The 18,574-nt window shown below is 28.7% G+C and overlaps 1 protein-coding gene across 1 annotated transcript; it reads right to left on the bottom strand.

Moving 5' to 3' along the window:
• Positions 1 to 14,043: 14,043 nt before the first annotated feature.
• LOC133692979 (rho GDP-dissociation inhibitor 1-like) lies at positions 14,044 to 17,059 on the bottom strand. The gene is made up of 5 exons (XM_062114164.1): positions 16,637 to 17,059; positions 16,463 to 16,529; positions 15,907 to 16,125; positions 15,695 to 15,819; positions 14,044 to 14,581 (listed from the first exon to the last, which is right to left on the bottom strand). The coding sequence occupies exons 1-5, from the start codon at positions 16,883 to 16,885 to the stop codon at positions 14,504 to 14,506; spliced, it is 738 nt and encodes a 245-aa protein (XP_061970148.1). The 5' UTR covers positions 16,886 to 17,059; the 3' UTR covers positions 14,044 to 14,503.
• Between the last annotated feature and the right edge of the window lie 1,515 nt (positions 17,060 to 18,574).

The raw sequence follows: 18,574 nt of genomic DNA, 5'->3' as shown, positions 1-18,574 counted from the left end.
AAATAAGGTGGCGTTTCATAATCAAGTATCAACAATTCTTATAAAACTTGTTCTGACACCATGTGCAGGAAAATAAAAACTGGTAAAAAAAATCAAGTTAATTTCTGTATTAATTAACTAAGACATAATCCAATCAAAACCATTTTGAATCAATTAATTTTTTTATATTAAAATAATATTATTTTAATTATCTTAAAAAATTATTTTAAATCCAGATCAACCATAACATAAAACTTATATTGAATTAACCAAAACAGGCTTTACAAGAATGTTATAAACTAATTTTTTTTTTTAATTCTAATTCTTGAGACACCAACCTTGCACTCATACCCATCATTATCATAATCTATCTGAATTTAGCCATGGAATTTGTTAAATCATTATAAATTGGACTTTCAAAGGATTTTTATTTGATGTATGGCATTGGCAGTAGATGTGAAATAGGCTTTCTAATCCAAGTTTTCGAATGTTAATAGTTGTCATGATTAACATGCATCCACATTGTCCTATTGTATTTATAAAAGTGACATGAGAGAACATTATGAGCTTATTTTAAAGTGTCTAAGAGATTATTTTTTATAGTGATTTTTATTTGAAAATACAATAAAATAATAGTTTTTTTATTTTCAATTTCAAAATAATTAAAAAAAATACTAAAATAATATTATTTTAAAGCTTTTTTTAATACAAAAATCAATTTTTTTTAAAAATATGGTCCAACCACACTTCTAAATAATACCTATATCTATATAGTTTTTGTTACACCAACAAATATTATGTTTCTCAAGTATAATATAATATTGTTAGTAATAATAGTTAAAACTTTTGCAAATTAAGGATATAAAAAGAAATTAAGGGGTAAAATTAAAAAAATAAAAAGTTATTATTTAATTTTATAGTAACTAGAAATCCTATATTATTTTTAGAATTCAAGTGAAGGAGTTGGTTATGTTAAAGAAAAGATAAATATATTCTTATTAAAAAAAAGAATCATTAAAGTTAGGACAATAATTTGTAAACCTAAGAAAATAACAAGACAAGAATAGAAATAAAGGAATTAAATCAACTATTATTAATGGGCTTATCACATGAAATTCATTTTTCACCAATCCTCATGTGGTTTTTCTTCAAAATTTCTTCAAGTGTTTTCTTCTTCTTCTTATTTTTAAGAAAAATTATGCATCAATATTATTCCTCTTCTAACTCTAGGAATTTTTTATTTGTAAAAAAGCATGGATATATTTGTGAGAATAAGAAAGTGAAAAATAATATTTTAATTATTTTTATATTACATGTAGGGATTTAATTGATTGAGCTTTACTCATCGTTGATATATATATATTAACCGAATATCTATAATAAAATATATGAAGCTCCAAATCGGTTGATTTATTAAAATGAATTTTAACTTTTAGAAACCAAATCTACCAAACATCACAAGTGGTGATTTATTTTAATTATTTCTAGCATCCCTATTAATTACATTTCTTTAATAAAAAATTTGACATTTTCACTGGAGTTATTTTATTGGTAACAATAATGAAGCTCCACATTTTTTTCAAATTTAGCTTATTTTTTTTAACAATAGCTCGGGTTATCTTTAGATTGGCCAAATAGACTAGATTACATGGGGACAACTTCAACATATTTAATTTTAAACCCAAGTTGGGCAAAAAGTTGAGTTAAGAAGATTTTGTTTTTGTTAATTTCATTTTTTTTCTCACAATTTTTTTCTTATATTTTTTTATCAGTTACCTAGATTGTTCCTAATCAGCCAAGTTACAACTCTTATATAATTTAATTTTAAAATTAGACTAGGTAAGAAGTCAAGTATGAATGTTTCAAGATTAACATTTTGGATTGAATTTAATTACAATATCAAACAATTCTATATAACCAAAATATTTTTTATTATATTAAAAAAATTGATTTAACCTGCAAATTAATATGGTCTTTAAAATATTAGGCAAGTGAATTCTCATAGAATTTACGATCAAACTGGGTAAGATTAATCTCTTAATCATAATTTAATCAATATTGGATTTAGTTACAAAGGTGTGATTTGTCTTGTAAAGCATTGAATGACATGCTTTTTAGTATTTTAAAAAAAACTTTAAATTATTAATATATTTTAGTGTTTTTTATCGTTTTAATATTCTGATGTTAAAAATAATTTTTTAAAAAAATATTATTTTAATAAATTTTAAAATCTAGAATACCTTAAAAAATAATTTTTACCATGCATTCTTAAACATGCTTCATAAAACCTAAAGGAAACAACATAATGGGGATTCTTTTGTCTTGTCCTTGGAGAAGGTCGTATGGCAATATCAAGACCGATCGACCAAATAAGTTGGTTAGAATTTGATTTTTGCACATGGATTTTTTTAATAAACCGTGCCCTTACAATTAAACCAATGGATATCATTATCATGAAGGTCGTAATTAGTCAAATTCATCACCTATCGACACAGTTAATTAAATTCAATTTTGTCAGCTAACAACTTGATTAAGAACTTAATCTAACATTTGAAAGAGTAGCTTAAAAGTTTCTTGTCAAGAATAATATAAGCTTTTCCGTTTGGTAAAAATAATCCCAACAAAAAAATGTTTGGAAAAAGAAAAGAAAAGGGAAGGAAAAGGGCTGAGTTGGATTCTTTATCATGGAATGAAAGGTTAACGTCAACCTGGAGCCAGTGAGGAGGCAGCGATGATCAGATGGAAGGTTACTTTCAAGTGTGGATGGCAGCTGATAAGGCCCTTTCAAGCGGAGTTGCTCCTTTTTTTTCTTCAATTTTGGTGGTCCTTCAAGAGGTCGAGTAATGGCCTTGATTCTCAACCTTGCATGCTGCTGAAATATAATGTTAATTTCCATACTTTTTTCCCCTTTCGTGAGTGTCATATGTTGATGTTGCAAAGGAAAGAAAACATATTGACTCTTTTTTCTAAAAAAAGCCTTATATCAATTCAAAGTATATATTATATGACTCTAGACTTTTCCTGTTAATATATCTCTTGTTCATGTAGGATGATTTTAAAGTTGATTTTATTGAAACAATAATTTTTCTAATGATTAATGAGTTCTTTATAATTAATGATTAATGAATTCGTTATGTTTTTAAACTTTCCCTACCAAGTATATCCCAAACTCCCATTTTTTAAAAAAGGTTAAGACATGGTCCATTGACAAGAACCAAACATGCCTTTTTTGCATTTGGAGGATATATAAAACATCAAAACAATAAGAAATTGCCTATCACCTTTTTTTTTTCCTCCAAAACCCCAAAACATATTCTAAGGATTCTTTCTCTTTTTCTTTACAGGTATTTGGGAATGTAATAGTAGTTGCTTTTCAAAGTTTTTTTTGTTAGAGAATAATATAAATCATATCTTGAGACTTCACTTAACAGTGTAAACTATTGAGTTAAGATGATTCTTTAACATGGTATCAGAGCTTTAATGATCAAGTAGTCACGAGTTCGAATCTCACCACCTCTATTTATTTGATAAAAATCAAGCACAAGGTAATATGAGTCTGTGTAAGTTTCATTAAGCTATTGGGTTGAGATGGTTCTTTGACTCTTTTCATTTCAAAACAAATTTACATAATATTTTTTTATATTTTTTAAAAATTATTTTTAATATTAGCACATCAAAATGATCTAAAATTAATATAAAAAACATATTAATTTAAAAAAAAATTAAAAAATTAAAAAAAATTAAAATTTTTCAGAAGCATTTTCCAACTGCAGTGCCGAACACTGCCCCCATGCTCGATCAAAATTATATGCAAGCAAAAATCTCGACCCTTGAACCTTGCAAACATTCATCTTGGAAACAAAATCGTTAAGCATGTAATCATCTTACTGCACATTTCTTAGGACAACTAATTTCCAAGACTGACTTTAGTAACTCATATATATTATACCATTTTTAATTCTATCCTTGTATCAAGAACCAAAATAAAAATCGGTAAACAAACTGCAAAAACAAAATTTATATGTCCAACTAGTTCAAGAGAAAGAGACTTTCTTAATTAGAAAAACAAACACTAGTATGACCTCCAATAATAGCAAGATCATCTTGAATAATTCATGATCATCATTCTTTGTATAAAAAGAAAACTCGAGATTTATATTTGTATGAAGGAGACAGTAACATGATTTTCTTAACCTGACCTAACACAAGGTTTGGAAATAAAATTGTCATCTCTTGCATGAAACATGAACTTGTATATCTTGCACAAACTATTTTTTTAACTTCATTTCATCATGATATATCTATTTGGATGTAAAAATTACAAGAGTGATGATTATATGTTACAATTGTATACTACTTATTTATAATCCCATCATATGTTGTCTACTTGTTAATTTGTCATGGTCTCCCCCAATAAAATATGACTTGTATGCACTGAAATCATATCACACGAAACCTTATTAACAAACTTTCCAATCGAAAAAAAACCAAGACGTGCTTAGTTATTTTCACCTCATCACAATCATTTAACTATTACAATCCATAAGGTTTATGATGCTTAATAATACACAAGTTCAGTTTACTAACAAAGATAATATAAGTTACATTAGCACAACTTTCACAATCTATAATTAAACTACACATGTTTGTACATGACAACACGTATGAAAGATATTTTTCATTTACTGATCATTATCATTTTCCTTGACCTGAACCAGAAGTGTATGTCTTATAACTAAGGCACTACCCTTGCATATTCTAATTTTGAATTTCCAAACAAAAAATAATAAATAATATATTTTTTTAAAAAATATTAAATACCAATAATGATAAAAATATAACCCATTAATTGGGCATGTATTTTCATTCAACATGTGGATAGATAAACTGAGGTTGTTTTTTAAAAGGACTCAACCACGCCAACCTCCCACACTGTGAGTAGGATTTTTCTCAGCCATGCCAGCCTTTAGCAGCACCAGTAGCTAAGGATGATCATTTTTAGTTCGGTTCGGTTTTTATAAAAAAAACTAACCAAATCGATTTTAAAAAAAATACTGAAACCAAACCGAAACCGATTCAAACCGACCGGTTTTGGTTTGGTTTTTAGGACAAAAACCGGTTCAAACCAGTTTGGCTTGGTTTTCTTGGTTTTGGCTTGATTTTTTCCAATTTTAGCTCGGTTTTTTTCCGGTTTTTATTTTCGGTTTGGGTTTGGTTCGGTTTGGTTTTTTTTAATTTTTTGCTTATAAAACCGAAACCGCACCGGACCGGCCGGTTTTTTCAAAATTTAAAAGGGTTCAAATAGGTTTTTTTCGGTTCAGTTTTTTCAATTTTTTTTCGGTTTTCTCGGTTTAATCAATTTTTTAGTTTTTTTGTTCACCCTTACCAACAACGACACCCCTACGCTAGGTAAGCCTTCTTCTCCCATCTTCATTTTAATTACCCCAAATATCAATTTTTGTTTATATGGGAACTAATCTTGATACCATTGAGCTGTAACAAAGAATCCTTTGCACAATCGACATAAACAACACTAGTATGAAGATTTACCAAAACCTTAAAATAATTAAAGAGGATGTTTGGGAGTATGGTAGTGATTATTTTTTAAAGTATTTTTTGTTAGGAAAATATTAAAATAATATATTTTTTTATTTTTTAAAATTTATTTTTAACATCAACACATCAAATTAATCTAAAAATACTAAAAAATTAATTTAAAGCAAAAACAATTTTAAATTTTAACAAAAAAACTGGTTAAAACTTTCCCCTGAATGCCGCTAAATACAAACCTTGAAAAAATGTCCAACAAAAGTATATGTATTAAAGGGTCAAAGCTTGGTAAACCTTTTTTCCAATAAATAAATAAATAAAGGCCATAAATCTTACGCGGAAGAACCAATAAAACACCAAAACCAATTATTTCATCAATGAATAATAATTAACCTATAAAATCCATCAATAAGCAAAGGTAAACGAAGATTCCTCCATTTATCTCCTATTATCCCTACATGCAAGAACAATAAATAAATAAATAAATAAACCTATCAATTTGAAATCTGGACTTTTTTCAAAAGAAGAAGAAGAAGAAGAAGAATGGAGACAAAGTAACGATGTTCAGGAGCAGAAATAGCAAAATCCAACTCCAAAAAATGACTCTAACTTCAAGAGTTCATCCTTTTTCCCCTCGTCATCAATGCCTGCAAGAACAACCTGCAGAAATCCCATTAGCTTTAACTACCAATTTTCTTTTAAAGAACGAAGACGCACAACCAAAGAAACAATGTTCGCTGGAATAATTAATTAAAAACCCCAATAATCAACAATTACCTACTAAAATAATAAAAAATGAAATGAAATTAAGCCTGGATGCACTAATTTTGAGTGGGAAAGAGAGGGAGAAGAAGCCTAGATGCATTGACCTTTTAGCTGCCAAAAAATCAAAAAGCAAAGGAAAAATTATGGTCTCGGAACAGCCATGTCTCTCGGTAAAAGGAAGGACGAAAGCACGAGAAGAAGTTGAACAAAATTACTGTAGGATCAACAAAAGTTTTAGCGATGAACACTGCTTGAGTCCTTAGTAAAAGACCTTACGATGAACAAAATATTTTTAGCGATAAACACTGTTTGAATCTACGGTATAAAAACTCACAATTCACAGTATTTATTTAATATGTTTGAATTTATAACCATTTCATTCTCGGCTAATATTTATTATTGTTTGATGATATAATTCTAGTGCTTTTCAAATGCTTTTTTCTAAAAAAAAACCATAAATTTAATGTTTTTTTTATTTTTTTTAGATAAATTTGATACAAGAATATTAAAATTATATATTTATATAAAAATCTATCAAATTTAATATTTTTTCAGGTAAATAATATTTTTAATGTATTACCAAATAGACACTTGTCAAAATCTTTAACTAGACTATAAGTGTCCGTTTAGTTTTCAGGTTGCACCTACAATGCAACCTCGGTTTTTAGTGAAAAATATTAAAATGATTTTTTTTTTCTTTGAATCACATGTTGCATGCCATTTCCAAACTAGATCTTTAGGGACTATTTAAAATTATGTGAATTGAATTTAATTTATAAAATTGAGTCAATTTTTATGTTTGAAAAAATCAATTCATTAAAAAAAAAACAAAAAGCAAATTAGAGGGGAGACCCTCCTATTTGCTATCCCCTCTTATTTCGGATTCAATTCTAATTAATTTTGAAAGTTATTTTAAAAAAAATACTCTTGTTTTCTTTTTTTTTTCCTTTTAAAAACCTCATTGTCTTCTAAATTCTTTGGAGTGTATTTTTATTGTGCGAGCACTTGTAGTTTTTGCTGACATAAAAATCATAAAAAGAATTTACTTGAATGAAAAACCTAGTAAATAATAGTTTTTGTAAAAGATAACATGTGAAGCAGCCAATAAAAATAATCATTGATAAAGCTCTCACATTTACTTTTTGTTGAAAATTAGAAATTGCATGCTACCTTGTGCTTGATAAGATGAATGATAAATACATGGCATATTCCAATATTAACCATGATAGCTGACGTGATCCATGCCACACATGGTGTGCAAACTCTATTTGAAATTGCATCGTTTTTATTAAAAAATATTTTTTAAAATTAATGTTTTAGTGTATGTTAATGTTATAGTGTATGTTAATGTTATGATGTGTTGATATCAAATTTTAAAAAAAAAACTAAAAAAATTATTAATTTCAATTAAAAAATATTTAAAAAAACAACTTTTATTATAATCTCATACATCTTCTAAAATATTTTCAAATTATTATTATTAATGTTTCAATGCTTTTTGAGAAAGAAAACCTCTACCACTAAAGATTAATTTGATTGAAGATTTTTTTAATAAATATTTAATAAAGAACTAGTATGAGATAAATCTATTTATATTTTTTTTAAAATTATGTCATTTTAAATAAATATAATGACCTGTGTAATAAAAATAAATGATTTTTAAATTAAAAATAGAATATTCAAGATTGTTAATATAATTTGTTTCAATGATATTATATGGCTGCAAGCTTGGTCACTAGGCTGGGCTAGTGACCAAGTCGGGTAGGTTGAATCAAGCTCAACCCATATGACTGGGCTAGCCCCCCCTCCTAAAAAAAAAGGAACTGTTAAGGCTGACCAAGTTGGGCCAAGGCCTCAGCCAAACCAACCTAATCCTTAGGCCGAACACACCCTTATACCTTTTTTCTTAGTTTTAACTCGTTTTTATTTTAATATCTAGCCAAACAGGTCTTTTTTTTAATTTCAAAAAACTTTAGGGATCTTTTTAAATTTATTTATGGGTCCCTTGTATATTTGTTTTCAATAATTTTACTAAATATTGAACTATAGACTTATACTGTAAGATATGAATTTGGTATAAAAAAAATATATACCTATTTTTCCTCTGAAAAAAAAATATAATCTTTTTTTTTTAAATAAAGCTCCCTCATAGTAAAAATACAAAAATATGTTTTGTTTTCAATTCAAATTTTACTTATTTATTCGTTGATGCTAGAGTTAGAAATATTCAAATTCACTAATGCCAAAATTAAAAGTATTCTCGATATTCACTAATGTTAGAGTTATGAATATTGACACTAGGATTGAGAATTATTCTGAACCCCTAATATTCACCTACTCCAAAGCATGTATTTTCATCTTAATTGGACCTAATTCTCTACTTGGATCTTCTCAAAGCAAAAAATTAAGGGAATTCTCCCTCTGACTAGATGTTCCACTTTGACTAAAACTAACATTCTTTCAGCTTTGATTCTTTCCAAATTGATCTCTATTTTCCATGGATACAAAGTTATAGTCATCATCATCTACATTTGTTTTTTCATCCATAAAATCAATAAAGTCAGTTTTAATATTTTGTATAGCCCTTTGAATAGTGTTTCCTCACTAATTAGCCCTCATTCTCAATGCATCCAACTTACTATTTTGTTTTCTCATTAAAGTCATCTCATCTTTCAAATCTTTCATCACCCTAGTCAACAACTTAAGTTCCTGGGAGAAAAATTGTATATAAAAGGTGTTATCTGTTTTTGGTGTCACAAACTTATTATTTTCAGACAATATCTTTTAATCTACAAAAATTGATTAGTAGCAAGAAAAAATACACCTCACAACTCCGTGTTTCATATAATTCACTGCTTTTCACTCAATTGTTCTCACTACACCTTTTACCTCTCGGTTCTTTAGGAATTGGAAATCAACAAACCAATTATATATAAAGTAACTTAAGAATCAATAAGATAGTAAAACCAATCAAAACAAAATTATGATTAAGATTTTGCGAGTAGCAATATGAATTCACACAAAATATGAAAGATACGAAGACTCAAAACAAAATAGAAGAAAAAATTAATGAAAAAACTTATTTGAATCCTAAATAACCCAAATATACTAGAAACAAACTGAATAGGTAAAAATAAATAGTTGTAAACATGTTTTTGTAACTTGACGCAAATCTAACCTGTTATGCAATTTTAAGTACTAGAATTGAATCTTAGATCAAATGATATTGGAACAATCTCAAATTTGATTATAGTACCCTTGTACCCAATAAACAACAAATATCATTTTATAGATTATTAAGTGAAACCCGAGAACAAATTATACAAAAAAGGGGGGATTTATAAAGATTTTAATTTTTATACTACAGAAATAATGTAACTACATATAATAATAATAATAATAATAATAATAATAATATAATTTATTAGTTTTGGAGAACATAAAAGAGGCTTAATTATGAAAAAGGGGAAAGATGAGGCCAAAATGGAATTAAAAAGAAATGAGACTATAAATACCCTATTCCTTCTCTCTTCCAAGGCTGACTGAAATACATCAAAGAAGGAGGGGATTTTCAGATTTTCTTCAATCAAAATGGGAGAGAAAAACACCAAAGTTTAACAAATTTCAAATCATAGACAAGCCTAAAGGAGAAGAACATTACTATACAAGAGAAATTGCAAGAAAAAAATGTGGGAATTGTGAAGAAAAAAAAGGAAGAGTGTGCAAGGAGAAAAAGGCTAAGATTTTTCAAATTTTAACAAGTAAAGCTTAGATTTCATCCAAATAAGGAGTTCTAATTCTAATTTCTAAAAAATTACTACAATTTGATTGAAAATTTCATAATTTTCTTGAATTGAGAATTAGGGTTCTTGAACATAAAATTTAGGGGAAATGCAAAATTCCTTGAAGTTAGACCTATTAGGGTGAAATGGGCCTTGAATGTGGAGTGGTGCAATGAAAAAAAAAAGAAAAAAAGATTCTAGATGGCCGACCACTAGAGGGGAAGAAAGGAAAGGAGAAGAACTTATGATTTTCTTGTTTAATTAGTTGAGATGTGTTGTTACAATGTGATTGATAACTAGAAAAAAATTGCATCACCTAGAAGAAAGAGGAATCCTTAGTTCATTTAGGTAGGTTCGGCCAAAGTAAAAATAAATAAATTAAATTAGTGCAAATAACCTTGGGAGATTTTAATTAAACGGGTTGCCATGTATATGGTGAAGGCATGGCTGTATCGAAGAAGGAAGAAGGGATTAAAGATAAAATTGGAGATACTTTGTCCATTGACGAAATAGGGCAGGCTGTCGCCCTGATTCTTGAGGGAATTCGTATATGAAAAAGATAGAATCCAGGGAGGGTCCTTTCATAAAATTTGTATCCAGGAGTGTTAGCTTTCCAATGAATTTGACCCCGCCTAATTTGGAGTCCTAGAACTCCAGATATGAATAAAAATCTGAGGGAAGTTTGAGTTGTCACCCTTGTTGGCAAATTCGGTCATGTCGACAAAATGGTGAAATTTAGCCATATTAAGGGTGAAATTTATTTTCTCGCCCTTGGTAAAATGTGTAACATTATGTCTTGATCTTCAAAAATAAATATTGTCACCATTGCTGCTGTTATCTTGTGATATGTGGATTAATATGGAATAATGATGAGTATTTATGGTTTTAGGAGGAACCGCGGGAGGAGTGCAACAACAACAAGGGATTGCAAGTCGAGCATTTACAACAGGTAGGCATTCGATACCTATATCTCCTCTAGTTAATAATTATTTTAACTATTTGTTGAATTATAAATTTTGGTGCCTATTGATGAGACATAAAAAAAGAAGGAAAAAGGAAATGGAAAACTAGATTTAAATTATAGGTCTTTCCAGAGGAAATGGATAGTAACGGTAAACTTTATGGATGATCGTTCCTTGAATTTGATTAGCCCATCCCAGATTTGGAAGGCTAATGATGTTAGCCAAGTTGGCTAACATTGGCATGATCGATACAGGGGAGGAGAAATATGGAACTTGATTAGGTATTCAAATTTAGAATAATTAATGATATCGATGAGTGATGTCGATATTGGCAAAACTCATGGAACTTGATTAGCTTTCCGAGGTGAAAGCTAATGATGTCAAGAATCCTTGACATCGGCATACCTGAGAACCTTCCAAGGTAACATGGAGCATTGATTAACTATTTCTGCCTAAAAATAGTTAATGACACCAATGGTTATGTTAGTGTCGGCATTCCCACGAACTTAATTAGTTGATCCCAGGATGGGCAATTAAAGACATTAATGAGGGTCATTAGTGTAGATAATAACCTTTCTGATTTGGGAAGAAGTGGTAAGGTAGATAACTTCAATCAGAGCTTGGAATACTTATAAAAAAAGGGGAGAAAATGAAGAAACATGATCGAATAAATAACAGGCGCTTTTCGGAAGGATAAAAAGGGGACATTGCTAATCCTTAAAAGGCCTAGTTGTTGTGTATAGAATTGCATATGACTTAAATAGGTGAATGTGTTGTATAAATTTTCTTATTTGCAATTGATTGTATTCTTATTTTATTTATTTTGAAAATTATGAATTGCAGGTCCTTTCCATTCACGTTAGGAGTAGAATTTATGTTCTTTGACCCTTTTTTGTATAAGTTAGGAACTCAAGGATTATTTATGTATTTTATTATGGAGTAATCATGTAACCCGAACATAATAGTATTCTCCTTGTATTATTTTGTGTTTGGAAAATTAAAATATATTAATTCGCTCTCGGAATATTATAATATACTAGTTTATGTTTGGAACGATAAATTGTGTTGTGGTTGTATTTTGAAATTTCAATGCTTGGATGCCTCTCTTAATTACTAATTTATGCATGTTAAATGAGAGGGAAATTGAGTAAATAAATTGTCCTGAGTATATTCCTAAATAAATTGAATAATTGAGTTGGACTAATTATGGATATGTTTATGGTTGGGATGTGAATACAAAATGCGTGGAGTAAATTGTTGATAATTTAGAACCTCCCGATATAGGGGAGACTCTGCTGAAATTTCATTAGAAATTTTGGTGAACTCTATGTAAAATCCTAAAACACCAATTTTTTTTTTTGCCCCATTTACTCATGTGAAAGGTAAATTGTTTAACTAACAGGTTGTCACAGTTCTCTTATACCTAGGTATCGAACATTTATGTATGATCAGTTAGCAGCAAAATTTAACTCAGAATTGAAACATTAATCAAATGATATCAAAAGGAGCCCAAATTTAATATATAGTGCGATTTCACCCCAAATTACCAGTATATCAATTTTGAAGTGATTTCAAGATGGTTTGATTCAGTTTCTCTATTGTTTGTGTTTTCACGACAAAATTGAAACTAGCTTGAATAACATCTATTTTTCTTCCTCTTCTTCTTTTTTTCTACTTTTTATGTTACTGATATTTTTAGGGATAGTAAAAAAATAAAACAAAACTTTTTTCTAGTACTAAAAAGCTGAAAACACAAAGAGAAGAAGAAAACTAAAAAAACCACAACTAAACTTATGAAACACAAAGAAAATAAAATTTTTAGAAAGATATAACCTAATTTCAGTGTCTAGCTCTTATATCAACTGATGTGAATCTCATGATCACATGATCATGCAACTTATAACAAGATTGTCAATGAATCCTGAAAAGTCAAAATAAATCTAATAGAAATGTGACATAATAAAAACCTATTCTAAGACACCAACATTATTGGAATAAGAACCCCTACCCTATAAATTTCAATTCATAAACGAGAAGTGTAAGGAAGACACATAAAATCAGTTAATCTTCGATAAGTTGATTTAGTTCATTAGAGAACCAAAAAATATGAGAATCTCTCTCACACAAGCAGAATGAATTTGGCAGTGATAATATTATCAAGTCTTAATATTTTATCCTTATAAAGAATATTCATTCTCTTGAAAAAAAAAACCCTAATGCTAATGGATCAGACATGCACCCAATTAAATAGAGCCCAAATTAATTAAAATCAGGTTTAGAAATAATAAAATAAATAAAATAATAGTAAAAATTATTTTCACCCTTTATCACATATGATAATGAAAAATATCTAAGATAAATAATAGTTGAAGAATTCTTGCTGAACAAAAGTAAAATGTCTTGTAAAATAAGAATTAGTTTCTAACCAATTAATTCTTCTTGTTTAATATGAAATCTTTGTAAAATAAGTAATCCAAAGACTATACATAAGTTTCCAATAAAATTAAAAACTCCTTGTAGTGAATTAAATTCATAACTCTTAAGGAAACAATGTTTTTTTTGTTTTTACACTTTGCTGGCAAATTCTAGACCCAACTTTAAACACATCATTCTCTCTTGTTCGGATAAATTAGTGGGGATATAATGTATCGTTGAAAATACATGTTTAGTTTCCAATCCAATTAGAATCACATCCAAACTCCTCTTTTAGCTTTAAATATGACTCGAAAAGTAGACAAGGGTCTACACTAATATATTTGAACCTTTTTAACCTAAGTCTCTTGACTATGCTCATTGAACATCTTTTGGATCCACTTTGTTTTAGGCTATAAAATATATGTAATGGACATTTCAAATGGATTTTTTGATGTAAAGGCCAAGATTGCATCATTGATATGGTTTTATTATGGTGATAATGTGATATTTTTTTTTTATATAAAACAAAGTGATATAAAGCAAGAAGAAAGAACTAGAGAGAAAATAAAATATGATGAGAAGCAAAAAGATCTCACTCAATCATGTTGAAATGTCCTATACTTATAAAACAAAAGATACATTAGTAATAAATCTATACACAATCTACTTGTAGGAGAGAAATAAATAAAGTAAAGGGAGATGAGTATCCATTTAATAATATACTCATATCAGAGTTCAAATTTACCCAAAAAAAAAAAAAACAGAGACATGAAAGTATGTCCCAGCTACATTGTTTAATACCAGAAAAAAGAATTGAAGAAGACACGTATAGCTTAATACTAAAATATTCTGTAAAAAAACTTAAACAAAATATTATTGTGATGACTGACCACAGGGATGATTACAGGCTGTTAATGGAAGTGGGCACAACAATTAAACATTGGCTGAAGAGGGAAGAAGGCTTGAAGCTAATGAAGGTCAAGAAAATTAATTAATTAATTAATTAAGGTCGATGTGTGAATTGCTTGTTGGAAAATTGCTGCTGATCATTTAAGTAGCAGCCCATTCTTTTCGAATGTCGAAGGTGTAGTTGATCTCCAAGTAGCACTTGTTATCATCATCAAGAAACTGAGGAGGTTCAGAGAAATTAAAAAAATAAAATAAAAAAAGTTAGGACAAAGGGGAGATGCTATGTTGTAATTCGCAGCAATTTAATTGCAATTCAAGGACATCTAGTTGATGGCGTTCATTAACAAATGACTGAAATGAAAATACTTTAAAACAAATATTATTAGAAAATAATAAGTTACTAATATATTTATATAGGAAATAATTTATTAGGATATATTAATATAAAAATATATTAATTTCATATATTAGTGTATGTAATACTTTAATTTAATTAGATAATATTATTAGAAAATACATCCAAATACAAAACATGTTATATTATACTATAATCATATTTTTTAAATCATATAGACTTCATTATAAAATTAGGATATCGAAGAAAATAAATTGATTTTCAATATTCTCCCAACACAAAAAAATATTTGATAAAAAAAAAGACTATTTTAAAAAAATTTAATAACTCAAAATGTATCATTTTCTAACTTATTTTATTTGAAATGTTCAAAGATTAGATTTTTAGCTTATTTTTCATTATACAACTAATTAAACATGTTAATAGATTTTACTTCAAAAATATTTAACAAAGTTTTAAAAATAAAAAAATATTAATAAATTTTGCTTAAATATTTCTATAATATTACATTTAAAATATTTATATTATATGTTTAGTTACATTTTATAAAATAAACTATATATAAATATATGATATAATAAAATCATTAATAAGTGTTTTTATAACTCATTTTTTATGGGATAGCCAAATATTAGAAAATCTTTTACAATTTATGACATTATCAAATATTATAAAATAATTTATTTTTAAAAAATTTAATTTTTATAAAATTATTTTAAAAAAATACTCCCCAGCAAACAAAACAAAGAAGACATTAGATATAACTCAAAGATAGGGTAATTGTGTTTGCTTTAAGAGAATTGCTAGCTTACTTTTTAATCCATGAACTTTAGTACATTTCCACAATGAAGTCCAGAATTAAGAATATAATTAAGGGGAATGTCATTCATAAAATTAGCTGGTAGCAGTGAATTACTCTTTCACAGCTTCTGGCACATTATTTAACTTTAAAGTAAAGACGAGGGAATTGAACAAACCTTTGACCTTGCCGAGTATGATCCTCTAGCAAAAATGCCCGAGGGCGTGGTCTCATGTGCATTCATATGCGTGTAAGGCTCTGGCTGAGGACTATAGGTTCCAAGCATTTCTTTCGAGCTGTCCACTGAATTGATAAAAACCATTATAAAGGGCAAACATTCAAGTGTTTGAAACTCGAGTTTTGGCGTGAGTTAGGATGTCGATAGCTCACCCTTGAGGCCTGTTTTCCAGACAGTGTTGGTGTATTTCAGGCCTGATACAATGTTATTGCTGACTTGGAAGGAGAATTTTAGGTTATAGGGACTGCCTTCTTTCAATGTAAACCATAAGCCTCTGGGCCTCCCGTTCTCAGGAATAGAAAGTATAATGTCAGGTCTGCCAGGAGAGAGGATTGACAGGCTAAGAAATTTCACATCTGGTTCAAGTGTTTCTGCAATTAGTAAAAGAAAAACAAGATTTACTAAAAGCAATGGGGAGATTATTAGAAAAGAAGCTATATATCGCCTGTGTATACATGCAGATACCGAATCATTAATTCTCTCTGTTACACCACTAGCTAACAAAATATATGGTGCAAGAATTTTTCATGTACACAACGAAAGGACTTCAAGATTCTTTGCATGAACACATAATTAACATCAATTATGAAAATGAAAACGAATAGAAACCAAGATTTATTTGAAGAATTAAAAAAAAAACCCAGAATCCAACAAGCTCACAAAATTTAGATAGGGAAAAAGAAAGTATACGTGACAGCTAGCGAGTACCTCCAATGGTGTTCAAATCCACACTCCCAAGAAGCTGCTCCTTCCATTTCCTCAAGCTCTCATCATCCTGAACTTACAAAATCCACACACCAACATATGAAAAACGGATTAGCAAATACATTTCCATAATTTAAAATGCAATGGCGGCAAAGAAAATGAAAGAAAAAAAAAAACCTTGTCTTTTTCAAGTTGTTCTTTGAGGGTGTACTGTGGACCTAGCTGAATTTTGTTACTTCCGCCCTCATCATCTTCCTCCTCGTGATCAGTTGCATACTCACTCATCTGCCTTTCTGTCCTCTCTCCTCCATCATGATCCTCATCATTTGTCTTCATAACCCCACTATTATCTCCTCCTATCGTCTTGTTATTGTCGTCAAACTCCATGTTTCTCGAACTCGATGCAGATCCAATAGCCAAAGACATCAACTTTATGATCAACCAAAAATGTATAAAGAGTGAACACAAAAACGTTAAAAGAAAGACTACATGTAAGAATTTGTTATGTCTTGGAAGAAAGAAAAAGATTAAAGAGAATCCAAAATGGGAGCAAAAGGACTTAGATTTTTGTTGTGTTAGAAGAAACGATGTGAGGAAAGAACTAAAACTGTTTTTATCTTAAGGAGAGGAGACCCCATCTAATAAGAGAGACAAGAAAGACCCACAATCCAGAAACAAAAGATCAGCAAAAGACAAAAGAGATGGAAAAAATAATAATTGGGTTCGTCTTGTATCCTGGCTTTCCTGTTGTTTCTTTATTTTATTTTTTTCTTGTGGATTGTTTCGAGAGATTCTCAAAACAATTTGAGATATCTCTCTAGAGAGATTGAGAGGCCAAAAGATTAGCGGTAATATGAGGAAGATAAGAAAAAGGTCATGTGGTGATCCGAAAGATGAGAGAGAGAGAGAGAGAGAGAGAGAGAGAGAGAATGAAAGTTACTATTGGGACATGGTGTGTCGACGTACTTTGATGGAACTCAGCCTAAGATTGAGGGTGATGTTGACTGTGCCTTTCGACTCTTTCTTTAAATAATTTTTTTGTAAATAATCGAACAAAAAAACAAAATCTAGATAAGTACAGTTCATGGAATGTGATCGATATGGGTGATTTCATAATTAACCACAATTCCATTTAGTAACAGTCCGTCCTCTCGTTTAGATTACTTGAATCACTATGACATCCCAAATTGAAACCAGGTTTATCTTTTCAATTTAGTGAAAAACACACTTTTTACACAACAAAAATCTAACCTGAGCTCTACTTATTCTCTTAACCATCATTTCTTTGCAATGCATGAATAAAACAATGGGTTTCATCTTAAAGGGTTCAGGTTTCTTTAACCTTACATTTTGTGTTTCATGTAGTAGAAAAAAATTAAAAGAATAACTAGTCCAAGGAATTAGTAATGACTAGCCTTGGTGCTTGTGTTTTGCTCAGCTAGATTATTTTTTCTTGTATAAAAAATAATATTTAATTGTTGGAAGTGTTTTTTTTAAAAAAAATATGTGACTCATCCGAGATTGAATATACTGAGTTTATTTTAATTATAAAAAATAAAAAATAACAATAGAAGGATCAAACTTAAAAATAAAAGTGATTACAATAACTTGAAGAAAAAATATATTTTTTAAAAGGAGGCAAATGATGTATATCAATTCAAAGCCCATTCAATACAAAAGAACAAAATGAGGTAAAACAAAATATATAAAAAAAGAATTCTGGTTGATCCGAATTAGCATGACAAACATGTAACCTTAATAATCAAGATTGAGCCAACCAATAATATCCCGTCAAACTCATAGTATAAATCATGAGATTGGAATAACTCAATAAAATAAATAAAGACAATTATACAGCCTTAAAAAAAACTATGTTAACTTTTTAAATTCATGACCTGGATTATTAGACCTGAAACATCATATTTGGAAAAATCACAAATTTCAATCCTCAATTAATTAAATATTGAAGGATGAAATTAAAAAAAAAAGTCAATTGTACAAAAAGATTTTAAAAAAATAATTAAAAAAATAAGGGTCAAAATTAAAAAAGGCCAAGTTATAATTTTTGAGATAGGCAAGAGAAGGGAAAAAAAAAGGCTAACCGATGACAAATCA

Source organism: Populus nigra, chromosome 4, assembly GCF_951802175.1.
Source record: "Populus nigra chromosome 4, ddPopNigr1.1, whole genome shotgun sequence".
In the NCBI taxonomy this organism is placed as follows: Eukaryota; Viridiplantae; Streptophyta; class Magnoliopsida; order Malpighiales; family Salicaceae; genus Populus; species Populus nigra.
Note: the sequence above shows the minus strand (reverse complement) of the source record. Positions and strands in the feature narration are given on the sequence as shown.